At 47.0% G+C, this 18,204-nt stretch overlaps 1 protein-coding gene across 1 annotated transcript in view; it reads right to left on the bottom strand.

Annotated features, from left to right (window-relative positions):
- The window catches only part of AXL (AXL receptor tyrosine kinase), a 34,436-nt gene extending 18,109 nt beyond the window's left edge, over positions 1 to 16,327 (bottom strand). Inside the window, exons 1-4 of the mRNA XM_053472353.1 lie at positions 15,936 to 16,327; positions 1,473 to 1,671; positions 1,126 to 1,226; positions 852 to 1,034 (exon numbers count right to left, since the gene is read on the bottom strand). Coding sequence (XP_053328328.1) covers positions 852 to 1,034; positions 1,126 to 1,226; positions 1,473 to 1,671; positions 15,936 to 15,999 — 547 coding nt within the window. The 5' untranslated portion in view covers positions 16,000 to 16,327. The remainder of the gene's footprint in view (positions 1 to 851; positions 1,035 to 1,125; positions 1,227 to 1,472; positions 1,672 to 15,935) is intronic.
- Positions 16,328 to 18,204: the final 1,877 nt, after the last annotated feature.

Raw genomic sequence — 18,204 nt, 5'->3', positions numbered from 1 at the left:
AACATGACAGTTCCCGGTGGCCCTAGGAGGGGCCGGCCCCCTAGCATGTCGCTGTTGCTCTTCCTTCCTATCCGGCCAATGAGTGTTGAGGTTTTGGTGCCGGCCGGGCCCCGGCGCAGATCATTTGTTTCTCTCCCTTCCGCTGCCGGCTCCGTGGGCCCCCAGTACTCCCCCCTCCCCATCCCGCTGCCGGCTCCGTGGGCCCCAGTACTCCCCCCTCTCCATCCCGCTGCCGGCTCCGTGGGCCCCCAGTACTCCCCCCTCTCCATCCCGCTGCTGGCTCCGTGGGCCCCCAGTACTCCCCCCTCCCCATCCCGCTGCTGGCTCCGTGGGCCCCCAGTACTCCCCCCTCCCCATCCCGCTGCCGGCTCCGTGGGCCCCCAGTACTCCCCCCTCTCCATCCCGCTGCTGGCTCCGTGGGCCCCCAGTACTCCCCCCTCCCCATCCCGCTGCCGGCTCCGTGGGCCCCCAGTACTCCCCCCTCCCCATCCCGCTGCTGGCTCCGTGGGCCCCCAGTACTCCCCCCTCCCCATCCCGCTGCCGGCTCCGTGGGCCCCCAGTACTCCCCCCTCTCCAGTGGAAATTATGAATTTCGCTCTAAACAGACGAACGTGGAACAAAACGTGGGAGAGCCGACCGGAGACCTTCCCTGCCCACAGACCCCACTCCCCCGTGTGGCCCCAGAACTCCCCTTTAGACAAGAACCTCTGTGTCCAGAGCCTGATGTCACAGCATATACAGTAGCGCAGCGCAGGGAGATTCGCTTTTCCTGTATACTCTCCGCACTTCACCTCCAGCAAAGGCCAAACTGGGGAGGACTAAGCGGCCCCGGCACACACACATTAACTTACCTCTGACTTCCAGCACGGAGGGGGTTAATGCCAGATCATCGTGGAGAGAGTTTAGCGGGACCCCGTCCTGAAGCCAGATCACTCGCACCGGGTCCGGGGGGCCGTGGGCATCGCAGCTCAGATTGAAGGGGGCGTCGGAATACGTGTGCAGATCCTGGGGCTCCGCTGTGAAGAACGGCAGACCTGGCGAGGGTAGAGCGGGCACGCGTTAGGACATGCATGTACCCCCTATACAGAGACGCCCCCCCCGTTACACGCGTGTTCTCACGCTTACCTTCCAGGTCCAGAAAGGCCACGTCAGACAGGATGATCTCGCCTTCCACGGAGACCACGCACTGATACGAGCCGCCGTCCGACAGCTGCAGAGACGGGATACTGGGGGGAGACGGACGCGGGGTCAGTGCAGGAGGGGGCAGCGGGGCAGGACGGAGGGGCAGTTAGAGAGCTGTGTGAGTGGGGTGAGTACAGGAGCGGGCTGCGGGGCAGGATGGAGGGGCAGATACAGTATGGGGAGTAGAGGAGGGGGCTGCGGGGCAGAACACGCGCTCCAGTACCCGGACGGTGACCGCTATGTGTCGCACCGCTTGCCCGCGCAGGTACGTGGCAGCCGGGGGCTCTCACCTGAGCTCGCTGATCGCCATCCACCCGTCGTCCTCCAGGGGCACCTGGATCTGGTTAATGTCGGCCACGTGGAACGGCTCCCCGTCCCGCAGCCACTCCACGTCCGGCATGTCCCCCACGCCGCTCACACCGCAGCGCAGCACGATGTCCTTCCCCAGCGACGACGTGACGTTCAGGGGATTCTCCGTGAAATAAAACTCTGGGGAGCAAACGGAGATCAAATTATTACTTATTGCTTTATATATCGCCATCATATTCCATAGCGTTGCAAATAAAACCTTTGAGTATAAACAGGAAAGCCCATGCGCTGCCCCCTCTCCCAGCCCATGCGCTGCTCTCCCTCCCTGACCATGCACTGCTCACCCTCCCTGACATGTGCTGCGCCCCCTCCCTGACCATGAGCTGCTCCCCCTCCTTGACCATGCGCTGCTCCCCCTCCTTGACCATGCGCTGCTCCCCCTCCCTGACCATGAGCTGCTTCCCCTCCCTGACCATGCGCTGCTTCCCCTCCCTGACCATGAGCTGCTTCCCCTCCCTGACCATGCGCTGCTCCCCCTCCCTGACCATGCGCTGCTCCCCCTCCCTGACCATGCGCTGGCACCAATATGGTAACCAAAGTACAAAGACGATGTAAGAGCTGAACAGGTAGAAAGACCCCCCAAAAACAGCACCCCCTCTATCTGCATCTCCTGTAAAAAAAGAAATGGGGGGAGGGGACTTTTATTCCAGCCCTCCAACCCTCACAGGGGCAGCTCGTAAAAGATTCAAATACACGAATTACCCCAAACAATACAATACATTTCTGTTGCTGTCCCTTTAAATGGCTGTTTAGTTGGGGGGTACAGTGGGGGGTACAGTGGGGGGTCTCTTGGGACTTTAAGGATTATTCTTTTCTGTATAATAACCTTGAATAGATAAACCCCCGCAATGAGGCGTCCCGCGCCGCGCATGTTTATCACACTCTGTAAGACGGATACAATTGTTAGAATTGTTGTTGTTTTGATTCAAATAGAAAAGAATTGAAACAATGTAACACGGGGGGAGGGGACATTCCAGGAGCCCGGGGGCCAAACGTACCGAACCATTTACAAACAGGCACTTAACGATAACCTACAACACACGCTTACTTTTACTTCTCTGAGAGGGTAGTAGAAATGAGAACAAGACACCATCATCTAAAAACTAGAGGGTCAGAATTAGAGGGAATGGATGGAATTTTTACTTTACTGAGGGGGTGGTAGGTAAATGGAACAGCCTCCCAGCAGAAGTGGTAGAAGCTAATCTAAAGATATTAAGAGTATTTTGTGGATTCGGTTAATCTGCTTACTAATCTCAGGACTAAAATCAACAATCCCAGACCCCACATCGTGGGACGGCTTCTTCTAAATTGATTTCCATGGAAACCACTCATTCATAATGATGCAATGACTGGGGCAAATGTACGCCCCGCGCGGGGCAATAATAAACTACGGGGCAAGAGATATTTTCTGAATATTTATATTATATATATATAAAATATTAAATATATATTTTTTTTTATTACAATTAGTTTTTTTGTAAAGTCAAGCAGTGGCTGAGCATTGTGGGAGTTGTAGTTCAGAAATCGAGGACGTGCTTGCGGCGTTTAATGATAAATACGGGAATATTGTTATTGTTAGTTGATGATGTCATCAGAGACGCATTTTTGCGTCAATGTGGACAGGAGATTTCCTTTTTGGCTAATTCGTTATATCAGAACCAGCTGTTTCATTCCGAGCTTTCTCTAAATATAGATTTTTATGAAGAAAAAAAAAAGGAATTAGAAAAACCCAACCGCAAAGAAAATTCCGGCAGAAATCCACAGCACGATAAATAAATGAAATGATTTCTGAAATCTGTGAATGATTTGCAATCGCTGGCTGTGCGCAGCCATTTTGTCTTTATAAGCCCCGCCCCTCTCGTTAAGTCGCTGCCGGTATCCCCGGCTTGACTGAGTTCAATTTTGGTAATCAGCTAAAAAGATCCTCGGTGGCGCTGATAAATGATGACATCATAGATTTAACCCACTTTATCCCCAATATATCCCGATCCAGAGGTGTTCAGGATTTCAACTCCCATGACGCTAGGGCAGGCATGGAGCATCCTAGGACTTGGAGTTCAATAAACAGCAGAGGACCCTGTGATGTCATAGGCCAGATCCATAAAAGTGTTAGTGTAAGGAGGTCGCTGTCCTCGGGTAACTCGGAGCCGGTTAATCCCCGTCCTTGGCTCACTCCACTGCTTGTTGATGATGAACGGCCCCCGGTGCCCGGCCGAGGGCGACTTTCCTGGCAGCCTTCACTCCTGACTCACCGGCCAAGAATCAGAGCTTCATACAGAGTCCCGAGAACAATGAATGCTACATACTCAGCACCGCTATACAGCGCGGGGGGTTCGGTATCAGCGTATAGATACTCGGTATTATTATACAGCGCGGGGGGTGTAGATACTCGGTATTATTATACAGCGTGGGGGGTATAGATACTCGGTATTATTATACAGCGCGGGGGGTATAGATACTCGGTATTATTATACAGCGCGCGGGGTATAGATACTAGGTATTATTATACAGTGCGGGGGGTATAGATACTCGGTATTATTATACAGCGTGGGGGGTATAGATACTCGGTATTATTATACAGCGCGGGGGTGTAGATACTCGGTATTATTATACAGCGCGGGGGGTATAGATACTCGGTATTATTATACAGCGCGGGGGGTATAGATACTCGGTATTATACAGCGCGGGGGGGTATAGATACTCGGTATTATTATACAGCGCGGGGGGTATAGATACTCGGTATTATTATACAGCGCGGGGGTATAGATACTCGGTATTATACAGAGCGGGGGGTATAGATACTCTGTATTATTATACAGCGCGGGGGGTATAGATACTCGGTATTATTATACAGCGCGGGGGGTATAGATACTGGGTATTATTATACAGCGCGGGGGGTGTAGATACTCGGTATTATTATACAGCGCGGGGGTATAGATACTCGGTATTATACAGAGCGGGGGGTATAGATACTCGGTATTATTATACAGCGCGGGGGGTATAGATACTCGGTATTATTATACAGCGCGGGGGGTATAGATACTCGGTATTATTATACAGCGCGGGGGGTATAGATACTCGGTATTATTATACAGCGCGCGGGGTATAGATACTCGGTATTATTATACAGCGTGGGGGGTATAGATACTCGGTATTATTATACAGCGCGGGGGGTATAGATACTCGGTATTATTATACAGCGCGCGGGGTATAGATACTAGGTATTATTATACAGCGCGGGGGGTATAGATACTCGGTATTATTATACAGCGCGGGGGGTATAGATACTCGGTATTATTATACAGCGCGCGGGGTATAGATACTCGGTATTATTATACAGCGCGGGGGGGTATAGATACTCGGTATTATTATACAGCGCGGGGGGTATAGATACCCGGTATTATTATACAGCGCGGGGGGTATAGATACTCGGTATTATTATACAGCGCGGGGGGGTATAGATACTCGGTATTATTATACAGCGCGGGGGGGTATAGATACTCGGTATTATTATACAGCGCGGGGGGTATAGATACTCGGTATTATTATACGGCGCGGGGGGGTATAGATACTCGGTATTATTATACAGCGCGGGGGGGTATAGATACTCGGTATTATTATACGGCGCGGGGGGGTATAGATACTCGGTATTATTATACAGCGCGGGGGGTATAGATACTCGGTATTATTATACAGCGCGGGGGGGTATAGATACTCGGTATTATTATACAGCGCGGGGGGGTATAGATACTCGGTATTATTATACAGCGCGGGGGGTGTAGATACTCGGTATTATTATACAGCGCGGGGGGTATAGATACTCAGTATTATTATTCAGCGCGGGGGGGTATAGATACTCGGTATTATTATACAGCGCGGGGGGTATAGATACTCGGTATTATTATACAGCGCGGGGGGGTATAGATACTCGGTATTATTATACAGCGCGGGGGGTATAGATACTCGGTATTATTATACAGCGCGGGGGTATAGATACTCGGTATTATTATACAGCGCGGGGGGTATAGATACTCGGTATTATTATACAGTGGGGGGGTATAGATACTCGGTATTATTATACAGTGCGGGGGGTATAGACACTCGGTATTATTATACAGCGCGGGGGGTATAGATACTCGGTATTATTATACAGCGCGGGGGGTATAGATACTCGGTATTATTATACGGCGCGGGGGGTATAGATACTCGGTATTATTATACAGCGCGGGGGGTATAGATACTCGGTATTATTATACGGCGCGGGGGGTATAGATACTCGGTATTATTATACGGCGCGGGGGGTATAGATACTCGGTATTATTATACAGCGCGGGGGGGTATAGATACTCGGTATTATTATTATACAGCGCGGGGGTATAGATACTCGGTATTATTATACAGCGCGGGGGGTATAGATACTCGGTATTATTATACAGCGCGGGAGGTATAGATACTCGGTATTATTATACAGCGCGGGGGGTATAGATACTCGGTATTATTATACAGCGCGGGGGGTATAGATACTTGGTATTATTATACAGCGCTGGGGGTATAGATACTCGGTATTATTATACAGCGCGGGGGTATAGATACTCGTATTATTATACAGCGCGGGGGGGTATAGATACTCGGTATTATTATACAGCGCGGGGGGTATAGATACTCGGTATTATTATACAGCGCGGGGGGTATAGATACTCGGTATTATTATACAGCGTGGGGGTATAGATACTCGGTATTATTATACAGCGCGGGGGGGTATAGATACTCGGTATTATTATACAGCGCGGGGGGTATAGATACTCGGTATTATTATACAGCGCGGGGGGTATAGATACTCGGTATTATTATACAGCGCGGGGGGGTATAGATACTCGGTATTATTATACAGCGCGGGGGGTATAGATACTCGGTATTATTATACAGTGCGGGGGTATAGATACTCGGTATTATTATACAGAGCGGGGGGTATAGATACTCGGTATTATTATACAGCGCGGGGGGTATAGATACTCGGTATTATTATACAGCGCGGGGGGTATAGATACTCGGTATTATTATACAGAGCGGGGGGTATAGATACTCGGTATTATTATACAGCGCGCGGGGAATAGATACTCGGTATTATTATACAGCGCGGGGGGTATAGATACTCGGTATTATTATACAGCGCGGGGGGTACAGATACTCGGTATTATTATACAGCGCGGGGGGTATAGATACTCGGTATTATTATACAGCGCGGGGGGTATAGATACTCGGTATTATTATACAGCGCGGGGGGTATAGATACTCGGTATTATTATACAGAGCGGGGGGTATAGATACTCGGTATTATTATACAGCGCGCGGGGAATAGATACTCGGTATTATTATACAGCGCGGGGGGTATAGATACTCGGTATTATTATACAGCGCGGGGGGTACAGATACTCGGTATTATTATACAGAGCGGGGGGTACAGATACTCGGTATTATTATACAGCGCGCGGGGAATAGATACTCGGTATTATTATACAGCGCGGGGGGTATAGATACTCGGTATTATTATACAGTGCGGGGGGTATAGATACTCGGTATTATTATACGGCGCGGGGGGTATAGATACTCGGTATTATTATACAGCGGGGGGTATAGATACTCGGTATTATTATACAGCGCGGGGGGTATAGATACTCGGTATTATTATACAGCGCGGGGGGTATAGATACTCGGTATTATTATACAGTGCGGGGGGGTATAGATACTCGGTATTATTATACAGTGCGGGGGGTATAGATACTCGGTATTATTATACAGCGCGGGGGGTATAGATACTCGGTATTATTATACAGCGCGGGGGGTATAGATACTCGGTATTATTATACAGCGCGGGGGGTATAGATACTCGGTATTATTATACAGCGCGGGGGGTATAGATACTCGGTATTATTATACAGCGCGGGGGGTATAGATACTCGGAATTATTATACGGCGCGGGGGGTATAGATACTCGGTATTATTATACAGCGCGGGGGGTATAGATACTCGGGATTATTATACAGAGCGGGGGGTATACATACTCGGTATTATTATACAGCGCGGGGGGTATAGATACTCGGAATTATTATACGGCGCGGGGGGTATAGATACTCGGTATTATTATACAGCGCGGGGGGTATAGATACTCGGTATTATTATACAGAGCGGGGGGTATACATACTCGGTATTATTATACAGCGCGGGGGGTATAGATACTCGGTATTATTATACAGCGCGGGGGGTATACATACTCGGTATTATTATACAGCGCGGGGGGGTATAGATACTCGGTATTATTATACAGCGCGGGGGGGTATAGATATTCGGTATTATACAGCGCGGGGGGTATAGATACTCAGTATTATACAGCGCGGGGGGGTATAGATACTCGGTATTATTATACAGCGCTGGGGGTATAGATACTCGGTATTATTATACAGCGCGGGGGGTATAGATACTCGGTATTATTATACAGCGCGGGGGGGTATAGATACTCGGTATTATTATTATACAGCGCGGGGGTATAGATACTCGGTATTATTATACAGCGCGGGGGGTATAGATACTCGGTATTATTATACAGCGCGGGAGGTATAGATACTCGGTATTATTATACAGCGCGGGGGGTATAGATACTCGGTATTATTATACAGCGCGGGGGGTATAGATACTTGGTATTATTATACAGCGCTGGGGGTATAGATACTCGGTATTATTATACAGCGCGGGGGTATAGATACTCGGTATTATTATACAGCGCGGGGGGGTATAGATACTCGGTATTATTATACAGCGCGGGGGGTATAGATACTCGGTATTATTATACAGCGCGGGGGGTATAGATACTCTGTATTATTATACAGAGCGGGGGGTATAGATACTCGGTATTATTATACAGCGCGGGGGGTATAGATACTCGGTATTATTATACAGCGCGGGACGTGTAGATACTCGGTATTATTATACAGCGCGGGGGGGTATAGATACTCGGTATTATTATACAGCGCGGGGGGTATAGATACTCGGTATTATTATACAGCGCGGGGGGTATAGATACTCGGTATTATTATACAGCGCGGGGGGTATAGATACTCGGTATTATTATACAGCGCGAGGGGGTATAGATACTCGGTATTATTATACAGCGCGGGGGGTATAGATACTCGGTATTATTATACAGCGCGGGGGGTATAGATACTCGGTATTATTATACAGCGCGGGGGGTATAGATACTCGGTATTATTATACAGCGCGGGGGGTATAGATACTCGGTATTATTATACAGCGCGGGGGGTATAGATACTCGGTATTATTATACAGCGTGGGGGTATAGATACTCGGTATTATTATACAGCGCGGGGGGGTATAGATACTCGGTATTATTATACAGCGCGGGGGGTATAGATACTCGGTATTATTATACAGCGCGGGGGGTATAGATACTCGGTATTATTATACAGCGCGGGGGGTATAGATACTCGGTATTATTATACAGCGCGCGGGGAATAGATACTCGGTATTATTATACAGCGCGGGGGGTATAGATACTCGGTATTATTATACAGCGCGGGGGGTACAGATACTCGGTATTATTATACAGAGCGGGGGGTACAGATACTCGGTATTATTATACAGCGCGCGGGGAATAGATACTCGGTATTATTATACAGCGCGGGGGGTATAGATACTCGGTATTATTATACAGTGCGGGGGGTATAGATACTCGGTATTATTATACGGCGCGGGGGGTATAGATACTCGGTATTATTATACAGCGGGGGGGTATAGATACTCGGTATTATTATACAGCGCGGGGGGTATAGATACTCGGTATTATTATACAGCGCGGGGGGTATAGATACTCGGTATTATTATACAGTGCGGGGGGGTATAGATACTCGGTATTATTATACAGTGCGGGGGGTATAGATACTCGGTATTATTATACAGCGCGGGGGGTATAGATACTCGGTATTATTATACAGCGCGGGGGGTATAGATACTCGGTATTATTATACAGCGCGGGGGGTATAGATACTCGGTATTATTATACAGCGCGGGGGGTATAGATACTCGGTATTATTATACAGCGCGGGGGGGTATAGATACTCGGTATTATTATACAGCGCGGGGGGTATAGATACTCGGTATTATTATACAGCGTGGGGGGTATAGATACTCGGTATTATTATACAGCGCAGGGGGTTTAGATACTCGGTATTATTATACAGAGCCGGGGGGTATAGATACTCGGTATTATTATACAGCGCGGGGGGTATAGATACTCGGTATTATTATACAGCGCGGGGGGTGTAGATACTCGGTATTATTATACAGCGCGGGGGGGTATAGATACTCGGTATTATTATACAGCGCGGGGGGTATAGATACTCGGTATTATTATACAGCGCGGGGGGTATAGATACTCGGTATTATTATACAGCGCGGGGGTATAGATACTCGGTATTATTATAGAGCGGGGGGGTTATAGATACTCGGTATTATTATACAGCGCGGGGGGTATAGATACTCGGTATTATTATACAGCGCGGGGGGTATAGATACTCGGTATTATTATACAGCGCGGGGGGGTATAGATACTCGGTATTATTATACAGCGCGGGGGGTATAGATACTCGGTATTATTATACAGCGCGGGGGTATAGATACTCGGTATTATTATACAGCGCGGGGGGGTATAGATACTCGGTATTATTATACAGCGCGGGGGGTATAGATACTCGGTATTATTATACAGCGCGGGGGGGTATAGATACTCGGTATTATTATACAGCGCGGGGGGTATAGATACTCGGTATTATTATACAGCGCGGGGGGGTATAGATACTCGGTATTATTATACAGCGCGGGGGGTATAGATACTCGGTATTATTATACAGCGCGGGGGGTATAGATACTCTGTATTATTATACGGCGCGGGGGGGTATAGATACTCGGTAATATTATACAGCGCGGGGGGTATAGATACTCAGTATTATTATTCAGCGCGGGGGGGTATAGATACTCGGTATTATTATACAGCGCGGGGGGTATAGATACTCGGTATTATTATACAGCGCGGGGGGTATAGATACTCGGTATTATTATACAGCGCGGGGGGGGTATAGATACTCGGTATTATTATACAGCGCGGGGGGTATAGATACTCGGTATTATTATACAGCGCGGGGGGGTATAGATACTCGGTATTATTATACAGCGCGGGGGGTATAGATACTCGGTATTATTATACGGCGCGGGGGGTATAGATACTCGGTATTATTATACAGCGCGGGGGGTATAGATACTCGGTATTATTATACAGCGTGGGGGGTATAGATACTCGGTATTATTATACAGCGCGGGGGGGTATAGATACTCGGTATTATTATACAGCGCGGGGCGTATAGATACTCGGTATTATTATACAGCGCGGGGGGTATAGATACTCGGTATTATTATACAGCGCGGGGGGTATAGATACTCGGTATTATTATACAGCGCGGGGGCTATAGATACTGGGTATTATTATACAGCGCGGGGGGTATAGATACTCGGTATTATTATACAGCGCGGGGGGTATAGATACTCGGTATTATTATACAGCGCGGGGGGTATAGATACTCGGTATTATTATACAGCGCGGGGGGTATAGATACTCGGTATTATTATACAGCGCGGGGGGGGTATAGATACTCGGTATTATTATACAGCGCGGGGGGTATAGATACTCGGTATTATTATACGGCGCGGGGGGTATAGATACTCGGTATTATTATACAGAGCCGGGGGGTATAGATACTCGGTATTATTATACAGCGCGGGGGGTATAGATACTCAGTATTATTATTCAGCGCGGGGGGTATAGATACTCGGTATTATTATACAGCGCGGGGGGTATAGATACTCGGTATTATTATACAGTGCGGGGGATATAGATACTCGGTATTATTATACAGCGTGGGGGGGTTGGGTGTAGATACTCGGTATTATTATACAGCGCGGGGGGGTTGGGTATAGATACTCGGTATTATTATACAGCGCGGGGGTATAGATATTCGGTATTATTATACAGCGCGGGGGGTATAGATAGTCGGTATTATTATACAGCGTGGGGGTATAGATACTCGGTATTATTATACAGCGTGGGGGGGTTGGGTGTAGATACTCGGTATTATTATACAGCGCGGGGGGGTTGGGTATAGATACTCGGTATTATTATACAGCGCGGGGGGTATAGATACTCGGTATTATTATACAGCGCGGGGGGGTTGGGTATAGATACTCGGTATTATTATACAGCGCGGGGGGTATAGATACTGGGTATTATTATACAGCGCGGGGGTATAGATACTCGGTATTATTATACAGTGCGGGGGGTATAGATACTCGGTATTATTATACAGCGCGGGGGGTATAGATACTCGGTATTATTATACAGCGCGGGGGTATAGATACTCGGTATTATTATACAGAGTGGGGGGGTTGGGTGTAGATACTCGGTATTATTATACAGCGCGGGGGGGTTGGGTATAGATACTCGGTATTATTATACAGCGCGGGGGTGTAGATACTCGGTATTATTATACAGCGCGGGGGGGTATAGATACTCGGTATTATTATACAGCGCGGGGGTATAGATACTCGGTATTATTATACAGCGCGGGGGGGTATAGATACTCGGTATTATTATACAGCGCGGGGGGTATAGATACTCGGCATTATTATACAGCGCGGGGGTATAGATACTCGGTATTATTATACAGCGTGGGGGGGTATAGATACTCGGTATTATTATACAGCGCTGCGTATTGTTAGAGAAGATACTCGGCCCCGCTGTACTTCGCTGCTCTGCTTTCATCCTCTTTTCTAACTTCCTTTCTCAGTTTCGATGCTGTTTTTGTCCGAAGCACATGACGGCCGAAGCGCGCAGCACCAAGCGCATCACCCCATGCCAAGGGCCACAAAAGGTCAGCCCCAGGAAGTGACCCGAATTCCATCCCTGCGCTAACCTGAGCCAATCACAAGCCAGACATGGAATCTCTATCGGCCAATCGGACTCCCCCTGCGACAGAACAAGGGAGATCTCCCCAGAAGCAATCCTACCCCTGCCCTGCGGATGACGCGCAGCTCCACCTCCCGTTACACCAGGAACCAAGGATCCAACAGATGCTCAGCGGATCTCTTAGAATGGATTCCGGCCGGCTGGTTACAGTAAATCCTGATAAATCCGAGGACAGAGGATGACTGCGCCGGTCCTAGGAAATACCAACCAAACCGGCTTAGAATTTGGGGGTTCAGGGCTGCTCGGGTCAAGCGAATGCCAAGCCTCGGAGTGCGGAATACCGGAGTGCGGAATCCCGGAGTGCGGAATCTCGGAGCGCGGGATCTCGGAGGGCGGAGTCTCGGAGCGCGGAGTCTCGGAGCGCGGGATCTCGGAGGGCGGAGTCTCGTTGTACTCCGTTTGTCTCTTAAGCGTCAAATCTCTGCTGCAACAAAATCTGCCTTCTTCCACCTGAGGAATATCGCGGGGATAAAGCAGCGAATCCCGCGGAGGATACGGCGCCCAAATCCGTTACTAACTAATCAACCCCGCTCATGCCATATTACACCGATTATTACACCGATTATTAAACCGATTGTTACACCGATTATTACACCGATTATTACACCAATTATTACACCGATTATTAAACCGATTGTTACACCGATTATTACACCGATTATTAAACCGATTGTTACACCGATTGTTACACCGATTATTACACCGATTGTTACACCGATTATTAAACCGATTGTTACACCGATTATTACACCGATTTTTACACCGATTGTTACACCGATTGTTACACCGATTGTTACACAGATTATTACACCGATTGTTACACCGATTATCACACCGATTGTTACACCGATTGTCACACCGATTATCACACCGATTGTCACACCGATTGTCACACCGATTGTTACACCGATTATTACACCGATTGTCACACCGATTGTTACGCCGATTGTTATACCGATTATCACACCGATTGTTACACCGATTGTTACACCGATTGTTACACCGATTATCACACCGATTGTTACACCAATTGTTACATATTATTCCACGGTCTCTCCACTGGCTTCCCATCCGATGGAGAATTCACTTTAAGATTTAAAGCCTTAAAGGCCCCGGGACCCTGTTACCCCAAAGAGCTATTAACTCCCGACATCCCTGCTCGCCCCTCCGATCCGCACATATGTCTCTTCTCTCAATACCCAAAGTGAGCACAAAATCCGGCTGTCACGCGGCTCCCACATTCTGGAACTCTCTACCTCTGTCAATCAGAGAGGCCCCCTCTTTAGAAACTTTTTAAAAAAGACCAAAAGCCCCTCTTTTCTCCCAATCCTTCAGATAATTACCTCTTTTTCTGAATATACCCGTAAAGTGCTTCGAGTCCCAGCGGCAGAAAATCGCTTTATAAATACACGTCGCTGTCGTTATGTCACTTTACACGGGACTGTCTCTTTAACCCATTAAACACGTCGCTGTCATTAGGTCACTTTACACGGGACTGTCTCTTTAACCCATTAAACACCTCGCTGTCATTAGGTCACTTTACACGGGACCGTCTCGTTAACCCATTAAACACGTCGCTGACGTTGGGTCACTTTACACGGGACTGTCTCTTTAACCCATTAAACACGTCGCTGACGTTGGGTCACTTTACATGGCGCTGTCTCTTTAACCCATTAATCACATTGTTCCCTTTGCGCCGTTTAGTAGCAGGTGCCTCTTCCCTCTGCCCCCAGCACGCTCCGGTTTCACGGCCCGGGGGGAACGTCTTTGTCTCATCCCCGTCCAGACAGTGAATGCTGGGCGTGACGTGGCCCCGGCCGTGGCCCCTGCAGCCCCCTCGTGCCCTTGCACGGTTCCAGGGACTCGGCCCCTAATAAGGCAAAATGATTCATCCGCTTATTCCTCGGAGATCCCCTGACCAGCGCTGACTCAGACGCGTGAGACCGCCGAGACCTCTACTGTCATTCATAAAAAGGAGAACGAGAGAGAATGTGAGGCAGAGAGACGTCTCAGAGTGGGGCCCGGGAGAAGCTGCCCGCGGTCGGCCCTTCGTAACGTTCTCCTGCAAACTCCCACTTCAGTGAATATACTTCGTAGAGCGCACTTAGTGAGACAGAGTGTGACGGCCCATCAAATAAATGCGAGAGTCTAATATTCTAATGACAGCGTCTTTGTATTCTAATGAGCGTCTGTATTCCTATGAGAGTCTTTGTATTCTAATGAGAGTGTCTGTATTCCTATGAGAGTGTCTGTATACTAATGAGAGTGTTTGTATTCTAATGAGAGTGTTGGAGGGGATCTGCTTCACTGTAACGATCCTAACGATATTTACATACAAAGAGATGCAACTTTATTAATTGCGACGCATCGCAGGGACGCCGCCTTCTCACCCAAATAACATGCGGTACAAGAATGTATACAACGTCCTAATACACAGGAAGGGTGCATGTCCCCGTGTCTGTGTATTAGGAGGGGGTCCATGTCCCGGTGTCTGTGTATTAGGAGGGGTGAGAGGTCCGTGTCCCGGTGCCTGTGTATTAGGAGGAATCAGTGTCCCCGTGTCTGTGTATTAGGAGGGGGTCCATGTCCCGGTGTCTGTGTATTAGGAGGGGTGAGAGGTCCGTGTCCCGGTGTCTTTGTATTAGGAGGGGTGAGGGTCCCGGTGTCTGTGTATTAGGAGGGTGAGGGTCCCGGTGTCTGTGTATTAGGAGGGGTGAGGGTCCCGGTGTCTGTGTATTAGGAGGGGTGAGGGTCCCGGTGTCTGTGTATTAGGAGGGTGAGGGTCCCGGTGTCTGTGTATTAGGAGGGGTGAGGGTCCCGGTGTCTGTGTATTAGGAGGGGTGAGGGTCCCGGTGTCTGTGTATTAGGAGGGGTGAGGGTCCCGGTGTCTGTGTATTAGGAGGGTGAGGGTCCCGGTGTCTGTGTATTAGGAGGGGTGAGGGTCCCGGTGTCTGTGTATTAGGAGGGGTGAGGGTCCCGGTGTCTGTGTATTAGGAGGGGGTCTGGGTGTCTGTGTATTAGAAGTTGTCCATCTCCCAGTGTCTGTGAATTAGGAGGGGTACGTGTTCGGGTGTTTGTGTATTAGGAGGGGGTCCCGGTGTCTGTGCATTAGGAGGGGGTCTGGGTGTCTGTGTATTAGGAGGGGGTCTGGGTGTCTGTGTATTAGAAGTTGTCTGTGTATTAGGAGGGGTACATGTTCGGGTGTTTGTGTATTAGGAGGGGGTCCGTGTCTGTGTATTAGCAGCAGGTGTGCTCTGTGTATTAGGTAGATGTTACGGATCAGGTTTCTTGCACTCACCACTTTGCGTTACGACGCCTCCCAGTATTCCCAGTAAGACCAGCACTCCGGGCGTCCGCTCCATCCTGGCTGCAGTGAGATCTCGGTGGGACGTTAACTCTTCATGTGAACCCAAAGATCTCCGCGTAAAACACCCCAAGAATTCTTCAAAACACAAAGTTTCCTTAAAATTCCAAAATCGACAAAATTATCCCAAAATCACAATAATAAGAAAAAAATCCTGAAACAGCTGAGAAGAAATCGAGGCGGAAATTCTCCAAAAAAACACAAAAAAAAAGTTTAAGAAGAAAAGTTCTTAGAAGATCACGGAGAGGAGGAAGTTGGGGTTTGCGGGGTGACCGGGAGACTGCGAAGGTTTCTGGGGAGACTGATGGACTTTCTGAAGACACTGAAGTCTCCCCCTCCCTGCGACTCCCACGCCCACTGTGACACTATGTACAAGTGGAGGGGGGGTGGAATTCCACAGCAAAGGGGAGAGAGGGGGGAGAGGCTGAGAAATGACAAAGAGTGGAGGCTGAGAGAAGCTGCGCAGGAGAGGGGGGCAGTTTGGGCCGCGGTTACCCGGGGGGAGAAACTGGGCCAAAGTTCTGAATTCCGAGAGGAAACGTTCCATTTGGGTTCTTTTTGGGTGATTTCTCAATTATCTATAAATCTGGATTCATGATTATTCCCCCAGTTCTCGGCTTTAACCCTGTAAGCTCCGTCTTAATCCTCATTGGCTGCCCTTCCACCAACCCAACCGGTCTTATTGTCCCTTTTGTCATTTCGCACAATGGAACGCAGAAGACGAGCAGAGCTTTTTTAATGAAAAAAAACTATTTTTAAAACATTTTTATGCAAATGACTTAGAAAGTAGTTCCCACCGGCCCGTCGTGGTCTGGGGGACAGAATGTGGGTACACGGATCCCCATATCCTGCCCCATTTGGCCCCCGACGGCCCCTCTGATCGCCCGTTTCTCCTGCTGTAAAGACTCAAACCTTAATCAGTCGTTGGTCTCGTCTTAGATTCAGGAGCCGGATGTCTATCCCATACGTGTTTAATACCCTCACTGTATCACCCCCTACCACCTCTGCTGGGAGGCTGTTCCCCTTATCTACCACTCTCTCATTGGGTGCTGCTGAGATGACACGAGAGAAAAATATATTCTTCAAAAATGTACTATTTGGGAACATAGATCTGTAAGATTTAATAAGCCTTTACAAATTATTCAGCTGCTTAAAATTAACTTTATTAATAATAAATGTGAGAATGTGAGAAAATTAAAAGCAGACAAGCAAAAAGTCTTGTGTGAATAATAATATTACTACTACCACTACTTATAATAAAATACTACTACTAATAAAAATTACTACTACTACTAATAATGAAATAATAATAACAAAATACTACTATTACGAATAATATTACTACTACTACTACTACTTATAATAAAATACTACTACTAATAAAATACTAATAACAAAATACTACTATTACAAATAATAATATTACTACTACTAATAAAAATTACTACTAATAATAAAATAATAATAACAAAATACTACTATTACGAATAATATTACTACTACTACTACTTAAAATAAAATACTACTACTAATAAAAATTACTACTACTACTACTAATAAAAAAATAATAACAAAATACTACTATTACGAATAATATCACTACTACTACTACTTATAATAAAATACTACTACTAATAAAAATTACTACTACTACTACTAATAAAATAATAATAACAAAATACTACTATTACAAATAATATTACTACTACTACTTATAATAAAATACTACTACTAATAAAAAATACTACTACTACTACTACTAATAAAATAATAATAACAAAATACTACTATTATGAATAATATTACTACTACTAAAAAAATAATACTAATAACAAAATACTTCTTTTACGAATAATATTACTACTGCTACTAATAATAATAAAATACTACTACTAATAAAAATTACTACTACTACTAATACTAAAATAATACTATTACAAATAATAATATTACTACTAATAATAAAATACTACTTCTAATAGTAAAATGCTACTACTTTTTCTACTACTATTACAATTTAAAAGAAAATACTACTATAAAATATTACTACTACTAAAATACTACTACTAGTAGTAGTAAAATATTACTAGTACTACTAATAATATTAACATCAAAATACTATTACTAAGAATAATAGAATACTACTACTACTAATGATAAAATAATACTACTACCACTACTACTACTAATAATAGGAAGAATA

This window comes from Spea bombifrons, chromosome 8, assembly GCF_027358695.1.
Source record: "Spea bombifrons isolate aSpeBom1 chromosome 8, aSpeBom1.2.pri, whole genome shotgun sequence".
Taxonomy (NCBI): domain Eukaryota; kingdom Metazoa; phylum Chordata; class Amphibia; order Anura; family Pelobatidae; genus Spea; species Spea bombifrons.
The sequence above is the reverse complement of the archived record's forward strand: the minus strand, read 5'-3'. Positions and strand labels throughout refer to the sequence as shown.